The 20,099-nt window shown below is 36.1% G+C and overlaps 1 protein-coding gene across 2 annotated transcripts in view; it reads right to left on the minus strand.

Annotated features, from left to right (window-relative positions):
- Positions 1-353: 353 nt before the first annotated feature.
- Positions 354-20,099, minus strand: part of LOC107654728 (syndecan-2-like) — a 37,734-nt gene continuing 17,988 nt past the window's right edge. Inside the window, exons 2-5 of one of the 2 annotated variants that reach the window (XM_016441941.1) lie at positions 3,772-3,886; positions 3,503-3,681; positions 3,135-3,255; positions 354-2,093 (exon numbers count right to left, since the gene is read on the minus strand). In XM_016441941.1, the coding sequence (XP_016297427.1) occupies positions 1,930-2,093; positions 3,135-3,255; positions 3,503-3,681; positions 3,772-3,886 (579 nt within the window). In that variant the 3' untranslated portion in view covers positions 354-1,929. The remainder of the gene's footprint in view (positions 2,094-3,134; positions 3,256-3,502; positions 3,682-3,771; positions 3,887-20,099) is intronic. The other variant, XM_016441942.1, reaches the window with a different exon arrangement.

Below are 20,099 nucleotides of genomic sequence, written 5' to 3' on the forward strand. Positions count from 1 at the left end.
AGATTGAACGAACGAACGAACAAACGATGGATGGATGGACAAATGGATGAATAAATGGATGGATGGCTGTATAAACGGATAAAAAAAGAAAAGAAGACCAGAATATTTAGGCCACAATGTTTATTCAGTAGTGTTGTTTTAACTTTTAGATACAATACTGTCTGCTTTTTGTACAACTAAAAAAAAGTTACCATTTCAGTCTGCTGTGCTAACACAATACCGATCACTCTAGCCATTCTGGCGTACACATCGCGTCTAAACGACAGACATTTGCACGTTTCCATATGGTAGGCACTTTTAAGGCAAGGTTTAAAACGTTTGTGAATATACATTTATATATAATTCTATATAGATTTTTCCCATACATGAATAAGTAATTGGATGCAAAGGTCAGATGTCTACTCAAAAACAAAAACAAAACTAACAGCTAACAATGAAAACTCAAATGTGGCCAAAGGAATACACAGCAATGTGAAAATCAAATGAGTCTTTGGGTTTGCCTATGTTTTCTCAGTACCTTGTTTCGTTCAGCTCCAGCTTAGATTAGATTAGGTAAGGGTCAGTACAGTCACTTTGGGGTGTTGGTCACAGTTTGGTACATAAACAGGGCAAGGAAGGAAAGATACACAAGGAGTCACGCTTCTCAAGGCAACTTCACAACCTTTATATGGATCTAGAGCATGAGTTTTATCATACTGATCTGTATGGGACATTACTGGCCTCCATAATGGTTTTTGATGAGCACTGGAGAGATACATTTACAGCACTCAAACTGGGCGGTTGAACTTCAGCTTTTTCAAACAATCCCAAACTAGTGGAAACTGTTTAAAAATTAATGATTTCAATGAAAGTGATTCCAAGTTGCTAGTTTGTTTGGGCCCAGTAGGAAAGCAAAGCCTGTAACAGTAAAAAAAAAAAGAAAAAAAAAAAAGAATCAGGTCTACTCTCTTCATGAACTAATAAAACAGATCACTGCAGTGTGACGTGAGAATAAATGTGAGCTTTTCATCACTGAAACATCAGAACGGCGCTCTGATCAAAGGAAATGCATGTCTGGAGGTGGGCAGGCCGTGTCAGATCCCCAGTATGAGCTACCTCAAGCTCTCATCACAGAGGACAGGCTCTGGGCTCATCAGTTCCATAAATCAACCTCTTTTCAACCATGTGAGAAGCTTTAGAGTCGCCAAGACGAGAACGAATGAAAAATGGCACTGGTTGTTTTTCTTAACCTGCAAACACTCAAGCGCAGATGTAACTCAAATCATTTTGCAAGACATGGGTCTTTTGACGTATTTTCAGTTCTAAGCACCAAAAAAAAAAAAAATGTTGTGAAATAATAAAATGAGCATTGCAACCTGGAGGGAAACATTTACATTGACTCGTTAAGAGTTATTAGACAGATTTCTGAAAACTACAGAAAGGCATTTTTCAACATCCGAGAAAATGATAAATTAATGAAACACTTATGATCAACATCAGACATGCTAGGCCAAAACAAAAGATGAGAAATGAAGTCAGGACTGATACAGAACAATTATATTCAATTATTCCACTTTAAAGTTTTCTTTACAAACACATACTGCTACAGTTAAAAAGTAGTCAGCGACTAAAAACAGCTCCTTTGACAGAAGACAGATGCGGATAACCTCACCTTTACAGATTGTGTTTCTTTTTTCTTTTAAGCCTTTTCAAATACACCGAAAATAATGTTTAAATACAGAGAGATTTGCCATAAAATAAGCAATGCTTGCTTTTTTCATAAAAAAAGAGGAAAGAAAAGGTCTTAATTACAATACTCTATGCAAAAGCTTTCCTTTATGTTATTTATTTTTTTCCTCAGTCATATCGTATGATTTTTTTTTTTTTTTCGTAGTCACTGATATTAGACCATCACTCTGGTTGGTGAAGCTCGGTTGTACATGAGTGAGTCTATGCATAAAACTCCTTGGTGGGAGCTTTCTGATAGGCCGCTCCAGACGGCTTCCTCTCCCCGAGGTCATAGCTGCCTTCGTCCTTCTTTCTCATGCGGTACACCAAAAGGAGGATGAGGAAGATGGCAAAGAGGAAGCCGATAACTCCACCCGCAATGACAGCTGGAACAGAGGATTTAAGGAGGCCTAATGAGTAAGTTTGTTTCAGTTAAGATAAGCAGAAATAGCTGAGTTGCTGCTTTCTCACGGTATATGTGAAATCTCATTCCTGTCCGACTACGTGACTAAAGTGCCATCTGGGAGTCTATGGCTCATACAAAGCAGACTCCGATTATGTCCAGTAATCAAATAATTAAATAAGGAACCCCTCAACACTGCTGGAGGGTCAAGAGATTGAGCGAGAGGAAGTGTGGAGGAAGACAGGAAGACATTATTTCTTCTCATTGTAATTCTGTCTTTATTCGACAGGATATTAAAGCTGAGTGTGCTTAACTTAAGAATTTGACCTTTGAACATTGAGAAATTGATCTGTTATTTTGACTGACTTGTATGGTAACATGCTCTTTATGTTTTGTGCATCTCTCCTAAGACAAAAGATAAAGTGGGCGTTCTAGCTGAAATGTGTAGTAAACTTTTGAAACTCCCAGTGAGGGCTGCAATTCAAGTTTATGAAAGTGCACACCACAGCACCATGAATTATAAACAGGAATTAATTGTAAGCAAGAATTTCTAATTTAGTAGCAAAATTATTATAAAAAACATTTATGTACACTACCATTCAAAACGTTGGTGACACTTTTACATTGTTACAAAAAACATTTTACTAAAAAAATCATGTTGAACATTCAGTTCATCAAAGAATATATTGTGGTTTCTGCAAATATATTAAGCAACACTACTGATTTCTACATTGATAATAATAAGAAATGTTTTTGAGCATAAAAACAACATATTAGAATGATTTCTGAAGGATCATGTGACACTGAAGACTGGACAAATGGCTTCTGAAAATTCATCTCTGTCACCTCACAAAATAAATTATCTTTATTATTTTTTTAATTATATTTATAAATATATTGTTATGTAAACTGTAATATTGTTTACAATATTTTACTGTATTTCTGATCAAACAAATTATGGCATCTCCTAAAAATACTCAAAAGTGTCTTGATAGTATCTATTTATAAATTATAATTTACAGACCTGCCAAAACCTCTGTCCTCTGGAAGAGATTTTCCGACTGGACTTCCAGGGGTGACCGAGGGAGGCTGGTGGTGCTTGTGACTGGGTTTCTACGTGAGTCTTCTGTGGTTGGAACTGGGTCCTAAAGAGAGTGAAGAAGAGGATGCGTTACACTCAATTTTGAGTAATGGATGATTTTATGACAGCAGTGGGCTCTTTGCTGGCTGCATGACTGCACATTAATATCATTTCCACTAATAGATCCACTTGTGACCAATAGACCCCATTTACACCTGGTTTTGGTTTCAGGTGATCAGATACATAGGACCTTCTTCGCGTCTATTACTACCACTTGTGATCAGATCCCCTGAGATGGGTGATAATAGCACCTTACAGCTGGTACCCACCTCTATCCTGACTCGTTTCTTTGTGTCTTCGGGGACATCGCGTGACGTAGATGTCTCCACTTTCGGTGTGAAGTCTTTGGTGGAGTCCTGTGTGGGCTCTGCTTTAGGCACGATGAACAATGTTTTTACTGTGACAGTTTCCTCAATAACTTCTCCAGTTCCTGAAAGGCAAACACAATCTGTGCTTCAACTGCAATATCCAACATGAAGGGATCAGACTGTGCACCTTGAATCGATGAGGCACTTCTTACCTGATCCTGATCCAGAAGTGAAGTCGTCGTCATCTTCAGGGTAGCCTCCTGACCCGGCCTCCTCCAGGTATAAATCATCGGTCGAGGAGGTGGATTTGGCCGCAGAGACTGCTATCTGCAGAGGTAAAAGTAAAAAATAAGTCATAAAAATGGAGATTAAGAAAGAAAGGAGTGTTTTTTTTGCTTTCATTGTCTGTGTCTTATTGCTCAAACCCCTCGACTCAAAGGACCAGAGGCTATGAAATCGATTTTTTTCAGTAATGTGTTTGAAACTAGTAAACTACCCATCTTGCCACACGATGAATGAGTATTCCCTGTCTCCCCTGCTTACTGCCGAAATCTGAAAGCCAATATTTTCTGCCTTAACACGTATTATACACAGCCTAACCTTCTCATCAAAGACTCGGTGCAGACACAAGCCCAGCAGCTACAATTAAAATTTGCTCCACAACCGAGCATTCAGAATGAACTGCAGACTCAGCCGTTTCTGTAGAGCCACATTATGACATTTTAAAGCACTGCAGAAACTTTCCAACAACAGGTTCATTCTCAGGAGCCCAGCTGCATCACCTACAAAGGAGCAAATTTTACTAAATAGTTTTTTGCAAACATGATAAAATGGCACAGCGTTTATTTAAATTATGTAATGGTCATTCTTTTCAATACAAACACTCCCACTTTCTATGCCAATTAGGTTTATTATACATTGTTCCCCATTCACAAAACTCACTCATTTGCCTAGTGCAATTAACGCTGCACTATTGAACAGGATTTTATTAAGAGTGGCATTTGTGTGCATATTCTTGCAATTATGGCAGCAGATATTCATCAAATGATGAGCAAAGGATGGAGTAGAATTCTGTATTTGGCTATATTTCTAGATACGCGGTATAATGAAGCGCAGTTTATGCATTTTAAAGAGTATATTCAGGTGTCTGCTTCACAGTTATGGAGAGAGATACAGTCCCAAGTATGCCAGATCATGGTAGCATTTTTGATGCCACAAAGTGCACAAACCCCCTAAACCTGAAGTGAAATATTAAACTATGACGCCGGCTCTTCCGTCACTTGATCTTTTTATTTTGGTGCGTCAATCGGTTTACAAAAGGGAAGACCGTTCTCGTGAGTGCGGATCATGATCTCCTAAACATTAAACTATGAAAATAATTTAATAATATTAAATTAATAATATCATTAAAAAATAAAATAAAATTTAATAAAATTAAAAATACCTGAAAATTAGTTGCTTTATTAAGTTGCCAATTTTTCTACCCTCCATAAGAGTACTATTAGATTTATAAACCTGGGGAGAAACATAAAACTATTAAAATAATTGTGAAAACAAATTAATAAAATAAAAATATATTACCTGAAAATTACTTTAAGGTGATCGTTTTTCTACCCACCATAAGAATACTTTTAAAAATAAGATTTATAAAACTAAAGAGACACATAAAACTTAAAAAAAAATAACTGTGATCATAAAATAAAATAATAAAAAACGGTTCACAAAATTCACGGTTCGGTTCGACACAGTGGTGTCATGGTTCGGTAGGTTTTCGATACGGGGGGGATTGGTTAATTCGCAATGTTGGAAATATTTCGGAATGACAGAAATATGGAAAAACGGAATGACGGAGTAATGAAGGAGCATTCGGCATCTGACGCATATTCTCTCAGAGACGACGTGAGACGAATCTACTTCAACATATGCTGATAACGGTAGGCTATATAGCTAACTGTTTTAATTTATTCCCTTAATATTTATCTTGTGGCCCGTACATAGTGAAAAAATGAGGAGATACTTATTTCGTGTTAAACAGGTTGTTTTTGAAAGTCAGTGCTTGAAATAAAAGCTTTTTATTTAATTGATTTTTATTTATGACTGAAGTGTTAATATTTTAATCATAGACCTATAATTAATTGTATAGACCTGTTTTAAAATACCTTTTTTAAAAAAGCTTTTTATATCATAAATTTTTATTGATGACTGCAGTGTTAATATTTTAATTATAGGCCTATAATTCATTGTATCCTAAATAGACCTGTTTTAAAAGACCTTTTTAAAAACATTTTAATTGAGGAGTGAATAGCCTAATCTTTTGTTATCCTCGCAGCGCGTCAGTTATGCGGTAATTATTGTGGGGCAAATTAATTGTAATTTTAATTTAATAATAAAAGCAACTTCATTATAATAATAGGCCTAATAAAAATAAGAATGTAACAGGCCTAGGCTACATTAATTGGAAATGCCAAATCCTCTTAATACTGCAAATAATTGATGTTTTTGACAATATCGCTGGTCATCGTCAATACAAGATCATTGTCTTTTGACGCAAACCAGCAAGGGGAGGTAATCGCGTGCCCATCCGCTACGACACGGGGCAGACAGCACGTTGCCTGTTACGTCATTTAATAGGATTAGTCCAACGAATTGTTTGGTTTGTAATGTAACGCACCGAACCGAAAGCCTCGTACCGAACAGTTCAATAAGAATACGTGTATCGTTACACCCCTTATAATAGGGGTGTAACGGTATACGTATTCGTACCGAACCGTTTCGGTACGGGTCTTTCGGTTTGGTCCCTACCTTATAATAATAATGATAATAATAATAACAACAACAACAACATAATACTATATTTAAATATCTGTGCCAAGTTTGAATCAACTCTGTTCCAGAGTGGCACAGATTGGGATACACTTGACGATATAATCCAAATGAATGTGTGTTAACTATCTGTAGAGGTTTTTGTGGTAGTGCTAATCATGTTCCTTTGTGTTATTTGGTCTTTGTGGAGTGGCTTACCAGCCCCATGGCAACCAGCATTGAGCGTCAGTCCAACCCTGCCTGTGACCGTCTCTCCATACTGATGCAGCCTAGAAAAGGGCCCATAATGTGGTCACCATAAATCACACTACAGGGCCCGGGAATAAGGCACAGAGTCTGTGGCACACATATTGGTATCTTTGTTTTAAGAGCTGTCCCTCTTCTCAGCCAGAGAGAAATAACGTGTATATTGAATTTTTTTTTTCACAGAAGAAAAAGACAAAGACAGGCTGAGAAAACTGTTTTCCTACCGAAAACTTTTTGGGGGAAATTTGTTGTTAATGAATGTATATAAAACTTGATGTGTATTCATGCTTGTAAGAAAGATCTTCTTTAAAAAATAAAAAAAAGCCTAGGCCATCTCTCACAAAGAGGCAGAGCTGTACAGAGGATGGTGAATGGACACAATTATAAAACAGAACAATAACCAGCTCATTCAAAAGCAGCAGTGACTTCCCACAGAAAAGCATTCAAGCCAAAGTCCTGATCAAAGAAGGAATTTGTTCAAAGCAACTTTACCTTAACCTTTCTAACCCAGCATTGCTATTCTCTTGGTAGACAATTCATTTGGCTGGCCCACACGACACTGCTGTTGATTTGGTCAAATTCTTTCTCCAATGATTGAAATGCAAAGTACAAAGGGCACAATTATCTGGGCCACACACACAGGCGCATCAGCAGTGCTCGATATCTTGAGTCAATTCTTTTTGTCAATGGGATTCTAGTCACAGTTCTGCAACGAGGTGTCTAATGTGTCTTTATGTCTGGCTACGGACAATAAACAGCCCACAGAGCTCTTAAGATGCTTTCAAAACCTTTTGAAGGAATGCATTTTACTTGAGTGCTCTTGAACGATTAGGGTTTAGTTTGAAAAAAATAATAATAATAATTGCACCAGATCGATAAGATTATTTTGTGCTTGAGTTGTGTATTTACATTCTGTGATCAGCATGGAAAATTAAAATGTGCAGCTAATAATTAGTGATGATTGCTTAGACAAGCACTTCAAGTTGGGGCTATTAAACTTTGGCACACAACTCATCCCACACCATTATTTACAAGCACATGAATGATACCTACAATCATGTGGTTTGATGAGAAGTTTGCTATTATTTTTGCAAGCGATTCGACTAATGGTGGACCATGAATCAGGCAAAAAAGTTGCATTTACTTACACAGAAGTAGTGACCCAAGCCATATTTAGGGAAAACAATATCAGAAACTTGGAGGTGGACTCTTTTGACATAGATGAGTAAACAACCACCTAGAAACAAACCAGGCCACTCTAGTTACCAGCCACAACACCTTATGAAACCACAAAGCAAAACACTACAAAAACAGCAACACATTTATTTTTTCATAATTTTTGTCTTGAAAATTTGTGCAAGATATTTTATATATTGTTTAAATATTATTTAAAATACATATAGTATATACAGTATATATACTAGTACATATACATATTGTTTTCCTATGTAATTTTACTAGTATATAATAATAATAATAATTATATACATATATATATTTTTTTTTTACCATTTACATTTTTCTAGGCTGTTTTAATGGTTAAATTACATTTTATTAATAAAAAAGCATGTCTATTTAATTGAAATCATGAAACTTACACAATTTAACAGCAATTTATTAAAAGTTGAACAAAAATTAAATTTTTATGGCCCTATGAAATTCTTTTTTTCTCCCTCAAATTTAGTTTAAAAAAAAAAAATCAAATTCTGTTTGTTTGTTTTTTCGTACATTTTCTGGATTCCATTTTAATGGTTTCATGAAATTTTGATAAATCAAAAACATCTCTACATAATTGATTTCATACATTTTTTTTTTTTTACTTTTTTTGTTCAGAAATACCGTGTTGTTTATGTATATTTTTCTGGTAAATAAATTCTGGTAAATAATTTGTCTGGAAAATATTTCCTTAAAAATAATGTTTTAATAATTGTATTATTAGTGGTAGCACTATCATTACATTAAGTAATATATTTCTGTCACAGTTTCTTCAAGTTAAACCAAACTTTTATTTTAACGGGTTGCTGTGAAGACCTTAAAGTTTCTGTTTGTATATGATATGAATGTAGTTTTGGATTCTGCTTTCCATTCATGTTCTATATAAACATAGAATTCATATATACATATACATACATACACCCACACAAATTTAAAATACATACATTTTGTTGTTTTGAGCATCCTACCATGATTGCTACGTATTAAGAAAAAACAGAATGCAAGAATGATTGGGGCCATATGAACTGGCCTGATTACACAGGACGTCCTTAAGACTGATTAGTCGACTAGCCGTTTGTCCCTAATATGTATTTTTGCACATCCCTACCTGACACACATTTCTCGTCGGTGACTTCGTCCTGCTGGGGAAATGTTGTCATGTACCAAGTGCAAATAAGTTCATTAGCGAGGACAGTGACTGAGGGGCAGTAAACGAGCACTGGAGAGTGGCCTAGTCAGGCAGGGAATCAGCAGTAACGAAGGGGCCAGCAGTTTGTGGCCCCTGTTATGAAACAGTCACAGCATTTACTTTTGTCAGTCTCTAATGAACAGGCAACGGGGATGTGGGGCGTAGAGGAGCGAGAGATTACTGTTGCTAAGGACAATCTGCTGCCTTCAGGTTACATCGCTAAAAGCCTGTCAAACTGCACATCTATGCCTAGCAACCTCTGAAAGACAAGAAAGTTCCCACTGTCTGACATATGCTTTAAGCCATGTCATTGTTAACACAGGCAGAGGAAATGGAGAGAAGGACAGAGCTTTATTTGGTCCGGCTGTCCCCCACTGCATGTTAGCAGAATTTGCTATTCTTAAGAACTGAGGATGATGCATACATCTCAAAAGGAGTGTCAGGGTTGTGTGTGCATGCATTCAGATACTACGCAAGCAGATACTCTGGCTTACACTGATACCTTATGCTAAAACAATATTTTGGACTCTACTTTGTTACTTTTAAACCCTCAAATGTGATGGAGCCTGTTAGTTTATCTATTTAAAAAAAAAAACAGCGAGGTACAGATCTATACCACAATCAATACTGAAGTCTAGTGCAGCACCCCGGTCCAGCAGTCAGGGTGCGTTTATAAGGAAGTTTGAGGATTAATCACGACTGGTTGGCAACGGCTCTCATGTCACAGCCCAAAGAGAGTACAAGTAAAGAAGCAATTTCTGTAATGGAGATTAGAGATGTTTATTTTGACCGCTTGAACACTTGAGATAAATCAGCCAACACTTTCTGTGTTAGTAAAATTTCACTTATGGTACCGTTTAATTATTTTGTTTTAAACACACTACCTATCAAACATTTGGGTTCGGTAAGATTTTTTAAATGTTTCTGAAAGTCGCTTTTGCTCACCAAGGCTGCACTTATTTGATTACAAACACAGAAAATAACTGTAATATTGTGAAATATTAACAATTTAAAATAAAGGTTTACTTAATATGTTTTGAAATGTAATTTATTCCTGTGATGTCAATTATTCCTGTGATGTCATTACTTCAGTCTTCAGTGTCACATTATCCTTCAGAAATAATTTTAATATGCTAATTTGCTGCTCAAGAAACAATTGCTATTATTATCAATATTGAAAACAGTTGTACTGCTTAATATTTTTGTGGACATTGTTTACATATTTGAAATATTCTGTCCTTTAGTAACAATGTAAAAATCTTTGCTCTAACGTTTGGTCAATTTAATGCATCCTTACTGAATAAAAGTATTAATTATTTTAAAGATATATAAATAAATATCATACTGACCATACATTTCTGAATGGTAGCAATTTAGTAACAATTATTATTTAAACAAAAAAAAACAAAAAAAATTGGCCAGTGTAGTAAGCAAACATAAATGTAGTCAATGTTTATTTTCAGAAAACAAGTCAGAATTTACTTCATTATACATTTTAATAAAACTAAAATAAATATAAATAACATTTAACATTTTATCCAAAAAAAATATGTATCAATTTTTTATTTTCAATTTTTATCAAATTTAAAAAAAAAAGTACTTTATACATTTTATCAGTTCAATTAAAATCTAACTTGTTTTCAGAGAATGTATTTTTTGGAAAAAACAAGACACACTATTTTTTTGGCAGTGTAACAACAAACAGGCCACAGTGTTTCTGTTCTATTGACTCAAAGGACATATTGTATGTGTCTAGCAGAGAAGTACAGTGTACAGTTCCCCAATTCAACTGCTGTTCCAATGCAAACTAAACAAACCACAATGTACCATCCAAAAAGTCACAGATCATTGACCAATTATTAGGCTGAATAAAAAATGCTTTATAAAATTTAACACAATTTTGTGTTTTCATGATTATTGCGGTCACTTCCAATTACTTTTGCTAATCCCTAATGGAGAGAGTCAACCATCAAACGTACTGAATGTAAAAGATTTGGCAACAATGGTCCACTGTTGTATCTTCAAAGTCACCAGCAACACATCAGCCACACATTAGAGATATCTGAAGCTGTGTCAACACAAAGACAGACCTGGAAGTTACACATATGGATAATCAAACAGTCAAAGGGACGTTTCAAGCAGCGATTTACTCAGGAACTGCTGCGCTGTGGAAGAAGAACATAAAAGTAGAAGGGGTATTATCTCTCTGTCCTTCTAGGCCTGAGGTTTCATTGCCTTCCTAAGGTTCATAATCAGGAACTAATTAACAGGAAAACGAGCATAGGGGAGCTTCTCCAGGAAGTGGACACCAATCAAAATCAAGCAGGCCTGGAACACGTCCAGGAGGAACATTTGTGAGGTGACATCATTCACGGGCCACAAGGAGACTGATCTACAAATCAGAATCTCCTCATCGGTCCTGCGAGACGCATGAGGCCTTTCCTTTTTCTCCATGGGGAGGGTTAAGAAATGCTTTGAAGCTGACTTTGACTGATCAAGGGATAGGAGCTACATAAATGTCTAGAAGTTTTAGGGAAGTGCTCATTGAACTCTAATCCTCAGTCTAACAGCACACAATGAAGAATCAACCATAGACCTCCAACATATAAGCCTCCACAGCTCTGTGCACCAGAGGTGACTGTATTAATCAAAAAAAAAAAAAAGCTCACAAAGAACCTCTCCACGGATTCATTCCAGGCTCTTCATTTCACATAAAGAAAACCTCTACGGTGAAGTTAATAGTCCTTCATGCAATATTTCAAGGCCTGTCTTCATGCAGAATCCAAAGAAATAAAGCATTTTTTAAAAAACGAATAGAAAACGGAGACAGCTGCCGCTGAGAAAGCTGAAAAAGAGCCCATTTATCACCAACGAATCTGGGATCCAGAGAGGTAAATGTAAACAGGGGAACTGAAGTTCTCAGCAGGTCGAGCGTCTTTGGTCTACACTGGCAGTCGTTCGTCCGCAACTCACACTCTCATAGTCAAAAGTGCTCGGGAAAGCATGTTGGGCAGGAAAGCAAGTGCACTGGCCCAGGACAGATTAATACGCTCTCAGATTCCAAAACAAACGGCTGTCTGACATACGCAGGCCGGCGCCACATTCCTGGGCTAGTGCCCCATGTAAGGATACGAAGGGTCTCCTTGCTGTAGCTGCAGGGGCAACAACTTTTGCAACAACAAAGGAAGCACTCCACCAGACCTTATGCAAAATGTAAAGGTCTAATAGGACTTTCTATGAAAAAAAGTACTTTAAAGTGCACCAAAAAGATCAAACCAATGTTATGCATCAAATATACTCATATAAATAGCAGTAATTTTAGGCAGGTCATAGCTAAAGCTTTCATGTACAAGCTTATATATGGATTCTTGGCCACGTTCTCTGCTGTAACCTGGCCTTCCACCTCATAAAGGACTGGACAGCCAGTTACAGCCAGGCCAGATAGATGCCGGCCCCTGAAACTTACCAGGGCCGTAAATACCCGATCCCAAACCTGTGGTGGGGCAAATATGTAAAGGCATTCTGACAATATTTGACAGCATTCTTACTTTTACTTTTACTTTTAGTCATTTAGCAGACGCTTTTACCCAAAGCGACTTACAAATAAGAAAAAGTAATTAAAACTAAAAGCTAAAACTCTATAAATACTATATATATACACACATTTAAGAAAATAAAAGAAATTAAATAAAAATGACAAATGCATACAACAACATTTCAAAACTAAAACATTTAAATGAAAACAAAAAAATAAAAATAAAAACAATTCAAAAATATTAAAAGAACAAAAGGTATGAGTATAATAATGATTCTAACATAACACTAAGCCAAACACCAAAAAACAAAACTACATATGTGTATGTACAACCACACACATATACATGTACATATATATAAAATAAATACACTTACAAGCTGCTTTTAACTTCTGCTGATTGACTGCTTCTCACAAAGACTATTTCTTTACACTGTTTTGCTGTCGCTTGAACACACTTTCCTGTTTATCCCAACAAATGGCCAAGCAAAGCGCACAACACTGACAAGGTACGCGATACAGTACGAGACCAAACGCCATTTCAGCACGTCTCTGAAACGTTTCAGCATTCTGCTACCGCTTCACATTAAAGACTGCATGATTGCTGCATGAAAGCTTTTGCATTTAAAGCTTTTAAAGATTTTGCATTCTGTCAAGAAAATAGTGTAATAATAATAATTAACAATAATTAACTCTTAAACTGTATTTTAAAGGATTTTCTAATCTAAGACCGCAATCATGGTTTTGCTCTCATCTCCAAGGCTTCTTATGAACTCCACAGTGGATGGCACCTGCACGGTGATTCCTTGACCCAGTTAAACTGCTTTTGATACTCACTAGAAACCCACGAATTTTTTGTGAGCCATGAAATGCTATATGCTGGGAAATAGGCTTCGCCCTCCCAGTCATGTTTTGAATAAAGATTAGCAGTTACAGTTAAAGCAGATAAAGTTATGGATTTGTAGCTGCGCAGCAGTTCTGTTCCCTCCGGTTAAAGAAAAAATGGGACAAGTGTGTCAACCTTGCAGGGATTTGATTTCACATTTGATTTTATAAAACACCTCTCCTGCATCTGCATTTCTTCCCACTATGAGGGATGAATACAAATCAAGTATCAGTGACTGATGGAAAAAAATAATTTAATCACCTTATGCCTCCAGGGGAAAACCTCAACACAACTTCAAGACAGCCTTACTTTATATCTCATTTTAAGGTTTAATGTGCGAAAAATAAATAAATAAATTGACTGTATTAAAAATAAGCATTAAAAAGGGCTTTCCAGCATATAATTAGACAACATAATTAAAATTTTTCATGTTGCTTATTTGATATTTTCTGAACAAGAAATCTGTATTTGGCCAATACTTTTTTTGTTTTACATAATAATAAAAAAATCAAATAGGCTAAAATAAAAAGCAATACTAATGAAGACATGCCATTCAGTAAGACAGTCTTAATGAACAGCACTAGTTGATCCTACAGAGAGAACTTTGCACACGTTTACCTAAGGAGAAAAATCACATCATTGATTCAGGAACATAAAATACACACTGAGATGTTCACACATCTCACACACAAGATGTAAATCAGCAATCTCATTAGGAGCTTCAAAGATTTTTTTCTTAGAGATAAAAAACAATGAAGGCATCTACTCCTTAAAGGGTTAGTTCACCCAAAAATGGGTGAAAAATTAGTCCATGAATTATTCACCCTCAATGCATCGTAGGTGTATATGACTTGTATATTTTACTGTTACTTTAAGGCCATATATGAAAAGTTTAGAGAAACTACAAATGTATTCAAGACCACAATGCTATTTGATAGCGTGAAATAAATATGAACACAATGGCAGTCATTTCTTTCATAATTGATAAGGGCACTTGTGATATTTGTGCTGATTAAATGTGTACAAATATTGTAATAAGTGATTTCAATGTGCTTTTTAAGTGCTTGAAAAATAAGTTTTAATTGCGTTCCTTATTTAAACCATTAGAGTAAGTTATGAAAACTGGTTCTTTAAAAGTGACTGTTCAGTTAAACAGTTTAAAACAATGCTGAATTTATACAATCACTTATAAATAATTAATAAATATATACACTTTAATAAAAATATGCTTGTAAATATTACGTCATGTAATCAAAGTTATACAAATGATACAATTCCATTATTCTTACTTATATTTAGGCCTGTCACGATAAAAACTTTTTGTTGTGCGATATATTGCCCCAGAAATAATTGCGATAAGCAATATTATTGTCATTTTAAAGAACATTTTATGCCACTGAATATATAATCATAATGTAACAGCATAATAATGCAAGAAGGCCTACACACTTCCAAATGACAACAAACTTTTAATTTTTAAGAATATTTAGATCATGGAAATTAAGTATCAAAATATTAGATACCTTAAAAAACCTGAATAAATAGTAAATAAACATTTTCTAACAAAAAGTGCAAAGTAATAAGTAGAAAAAAAGAAAACTGCACAAAGAACTTGTATGGAGATTTTTCCATCTACAGATTTTTCCCTGACCTTTTCTCTGTAAATGAAGGGTGCACACTATTGCTGAAAAACACAATCACTACTCAGCAGTCAGATGTCTGTATGCACAAAGGCACAGATCCCTAAACAAGACCATATCTGCAGATGAAACTTTGTTTGTAGAAGCATTTTTTAAATTTGAACGAGCACCTGATGACTACACCGCGTTATGTACGAGAAGCTGCAAAAGACACAGGCGCAAGTGGAATGTACAAAAACACGGTGACATTAATGTTTACGTAAATATAATGGGCGATATATTGCGTCACCAAAAATTATTGAGGTCATGTACATATATTGCGCGATAAGTCGATATATTGATTATTGCGACAGGCCTACTTATATTACTTACGTGTTACTATATTAATTTATAAAAATATAATTGAACCATGGAACAATGGCTCTTTGGTTGAAACAATGGTTTCAATGATTACAAAAGCCATTTAAGATCAAATATAAATCTACTGAGATACATATTGAATATCATAAAAAGGCTGAAACATATTGTGATTTACTTTACAAAGGCCTGTAATTGACCACCATTATAATAAAAAAATCCCACAAAAATCTAAAAAGAAATATAATAGGCTTTTTGAACAGATTATGTGGTGAAACAGATAACCAATAACGCAATTAGCATGGGCAGAGCAGAAATTATTTGTTTTGAACAGATTGCTCAACAACTTCCGATCAAATTTCCTGTAGCTGTGTTATATGTGATCTTTTCTGTAAACCACTTGGGCAAATGTTTACTAAAAACATTTGTTTAAATATAAATTCTGTGCTTTTTCTAGGTGGGTTTGCAGAACACTGACATTTGACCTCAATGTGACAAAGTGCATGCTTCCATCTTTGCTGCACTCTAACCTGAACCGCTCTTTAAGGTGTTTTAACAACTCAAGTTTGCACTGACACAGACATGAATCTGCCAAGACAGGAAATGAAAGCTCAGTACAGCGCGCTGGCAGGTACTCTCACAGGAGCCCAGAGAACATGCTGCGCAAGGATCAAGGTGGATGTTTTAGGAAAAACTAAAAAAGGCTGTGTAGAGGTTCCATTTTGAAAGCTCCTCAGAGAGAACAGCAGCTAAACGGCATTATTCTGAATGAACAGAGCTGGACCGGCTGGCGTGAAGTCACACTCAGAGAACCTCACTGCTCTGCTCCGTCAGTGTTTGAAAGGCATTCAAATGCCTGAGAGAAACAAAGTCGACACGCCAGATCTTCAAAGAAAGACAGAAAACAAAAGTAGCTGGAAATCCCAGGCTAATAGATACTTTAAAGGAATGAGGCAAAGGTTAAATGAGTCAGTTTTTCAATATTGAACTGAAGTAGTGTATCCTATTTCAATTTAATATGCAGAGACAAATATACATAAATTTCCATTGCTAAACTGATTCAAAGTGCTATCAAAAAATTGCTCTTGTTTGCAGCCCAAAAGCAACAACACTGGATCAACCAATGAGGTTACTTTGGGGCGGGACTACCAGGTTGGCCAACCAATGAGGCTTTGAAAGTACAAACTTCATGTTTAAATGATGTTCAAAAAATACATTTTGCAGTTTCACATTTTGAATGAACAATAGTAAATCTTTTTTTAAAAATACGAAACACATAAAATAGCAGTAGCCATTTAAAGAACTTCATCTGACATTTTTCCAAACTTACTGAAGTTACAGTACAAGTTGTACTGTTTTTACTAACAGTACACAAGAGAATCACATACCATACACTTGACACTTCAATACCTGGAGAAGCAGAAGGGAAGCACATGTGGCCTAGAGGTCTGCACGGGCTTTAAAGTGAAGCCCGAACCCGGCCCGTACCCGAGATCGTCTGACCTGCCCCAAGCGGCACAGTTAAATTTAGAGCCCGAACCCGAAATCTTTTTTTTTCCCCCCACAACGAATAGCCAATTTAAAAAATGCTGTATTTCACGATTGCATGCAACGGTCAGTAAACAAATACATGTAGAGAAACAGAATCATTAAGGCTCGGCCAGTTCACAAGGCAAAAGAAAAAACACTTACCAGTTATGAAAGTTTATGAACATCAGGTGCAGCGGTCACATAAATTCTGCCGAGTTTTTGAATGGTTGTATACGACAAGACGATAATTCTTCCATCGTGCAAATTAAGGTAATTTTCGTCAGTTAAGGCTCGTTAGCATTCGGCCTGCTTTAAATCAGACACAGAGATGCAGTGCGGTAAGATCGCATTTATTTGAATTAATTAATTATATCATTTATTTGAATTACCGCGCAGAGAGAGAGAGATGAAAGTTGCGTGTGTGACCTGTGTCTGCGCGTCTCTCTCTACAAGCAATGAGTTCCTTCAAAAACAGCGATTTTACCCCCTCATTGCAGAGAAATATAACGTTGCGAGTCAGTAGCCTGTCGAAGCTATTTTACTAATAAAAGTTTCAAGTCACCTTTATTTATATAGCGCTTTTAACAATACAGATTGTCAAAGCAACTGAACAGCATTAATTAGGAAAATAGAGTGTCAATAATGCAAAATGACAATAGTAAACACAAATTTTTCAGTTAAAGACAGTTCATCACTGAATTCAGTGATGTCAACATCCAGCTCAGTTTAAATAGTATTGATGCGCGCCGTCCACATTCTGGGGGAGCTCAATCGTGCAGTGGATGTGCTCTCACTAGAGGTCTGCACGGGCTTTAAAGTGAAGCCCGAACCCGGCCCGTACCCGAGATCGTCTGACCTGACCCAAGCGGCACAGTTAAATTTAGAGCCCGAACCCGAAATCTTTTTTTTTCCCCCCACAACGAATAGCCAATTTAAAAAATGCTGTATTTCACGATTGCATGCAACGGTCAGTAAACAAATACATGTAGAGAAACAGAATCATTAAGGCTCGGCCAGTTCACAAGGCAAAAGAAAAAACACTTACCAGTTATGAAAGTTTATGAACATCAGGTGCAGCGGTCACATAAATTCTGCCGAGTTTTTGAATGGTTGTATACGACAAGACGATAATTCTTCCATCGTGCAAATTATGGTCATTTTCGTCAGTTAAGGCTTGTTAGCATTCGGCCTGCTTTAAATCAGACAGAGATGCAGTGCGGTAAGATCGCATTTATTTGAATTAATTAATTATATCATTTATTTGAATTACCGCGCAGAGAGAGAGAGATGAAAGTTGCGTGTGTGACCTGTGTCTGCGCGTCTCTCTCTACAAGCAATGAGTTCCTTCAAAAACAGCGATTTTACCCCCTCATTGCAGAGAAATATAACGTTGCGAGTCAGCCTGTCGAAGCCATTTTACTAATAAAAGTTTCCGTGCTGTGTTGTCGTGTGCAATAATGTGTGTGCGTGCGTCTATGAAAGCAGCGTAGCCTGCATATAGTTTTAGTTTAGCTATAAACCCGAGCCCGACCCGAACCCGAAGCTATTCATTAAACATTAACCCGAACCCCACCCGAAACCCGAAAGTATTTCGGGACCCGTCTGGCTCGGGTCGGGTAGCAGACCTCTAATGTGGCCACATGAATATGTAACAAAGGATAAAACACACATGTTCCTGAGCAGACCTTTGCTCGGGCTGTTCGGTGTTGGCACAGCATCATGAGATGGATGAATGCTGCCTTTCAGGCCAGAACATGTCTGGCAAATCCCCCAGGTCTCTAGAAACACAGGTGGTGACTTGAGAGAAACCCAGGGGGAGAGCATCTCTACAGCATATGTAATCAGCCCTGCCGGTGTGCAGACAAGCAGGGTCAAGAAGCAGGGCTCAACAGTAAGTATGGCCTGCTGGCCCGGGGCCAGAGTGAGAGAGTTTCAGGCCAGTAGATGTAATGGTCACTCGCCCTTTTGGGCCAATGCTGCACTGCCATGGAATATAGTACATTTGTTGATCTTGTTTATCGGTTTTCTAGCAACAGTGTATTTCTGAATTTATGGAGTTATATTTTAGCAGTACAAGTTTTCAAAGTAAATATAAAAACTGATATACACTACTGTTCAAATGTTTGAGGTTAGTATGATTTTTTATATTTTCCGAAAAAAGTATCTTATGTTCACAAAGATTGAATTTATTTGATCAAAAATACAGTAAAACTGTCATATTATTACAATTTAAAAATCAATATATTCAAATGTAATTTATTTCTGTGATGGCAAAGCTGAATTTCCTAATATGATTTGGTGCTCCAGAAACATTTCTTATTATTATCAATGGTGAAAACCGTTGTGCTGCTTAATGCTTTTATGAAAACTGTGATACATTTTTGCAGGATTCTTTCATGAACAGAAAGTTCAAAAGAACATAATTTACTTGATATGCAGATATTTTCTAATATTGTAAAAGCCTTTACTGTTACTTTGATCGATATAATGCATCCTTTGTGATTTGTGAAAAATGTAAAGAAAAATCATTCAATGAATAGAAATATTAAAATGAACAGAAAACAAATGTTTCTAGTAGAGATGCACTGATTGCAATTTTCTTGGCCGATTCCGATTTCCGATTTATTGGAAGTGTGACCTGCCGATACCGATTTTTGCCGATTCCGATTTTCTTTCTAAGAACTATAACTGACAGCATATACAAACAAAAATCTATGCAAATTTCAATGCAAAAATTATTTACATAATAAAATAAATTATTAAACATTACAATTCCCTCAATCTGGACTAAGTTACAGATTTCTCTCACTTAAACAACTCTTAAAATAAAGTGCTCTGTGAATGGAAAGAGGAAGAAATTGTTAACTTAAAATGAGTTGCTGTATGTAACAAAACAGATGTTATTTCCCACTATGTTTATAAATGGTCATTTTTTTCTCTAACCTTATTAAAATGTCATCTTTCACATCAAATTCTTACGTTATTTCAATTAATTCAGTTAGAATAATAAGAAACTGTAGAGTTGTTACCATTCAAATGAAATTTCAAATTACAAAATCTATCTTTCCACTGCTGAGGAAACAGAAGCTGCATCTGAAGTGGCATTAGATGCATTTACA

The sequence above is a fragment of the Sinocyclocheilus anshuiensis genome, unplaced genomic scaffold, assembly GCF_001515605.1.
Source record: "Sinocyclocheilus anshuiensis isolate Anshui unplaced genomic scaffold, SAMN03320099.WGS_v1.1 scaffold195, whole genome shotgun sequence".
Classification (NCBI taxonomy): Eukaryota; Metazoa; Chordata; class Actinopteri; order Cypriniformes; family Cyprinidae; genus Sinocyclocheilus; species Sinocyclocheilus anshuiensis.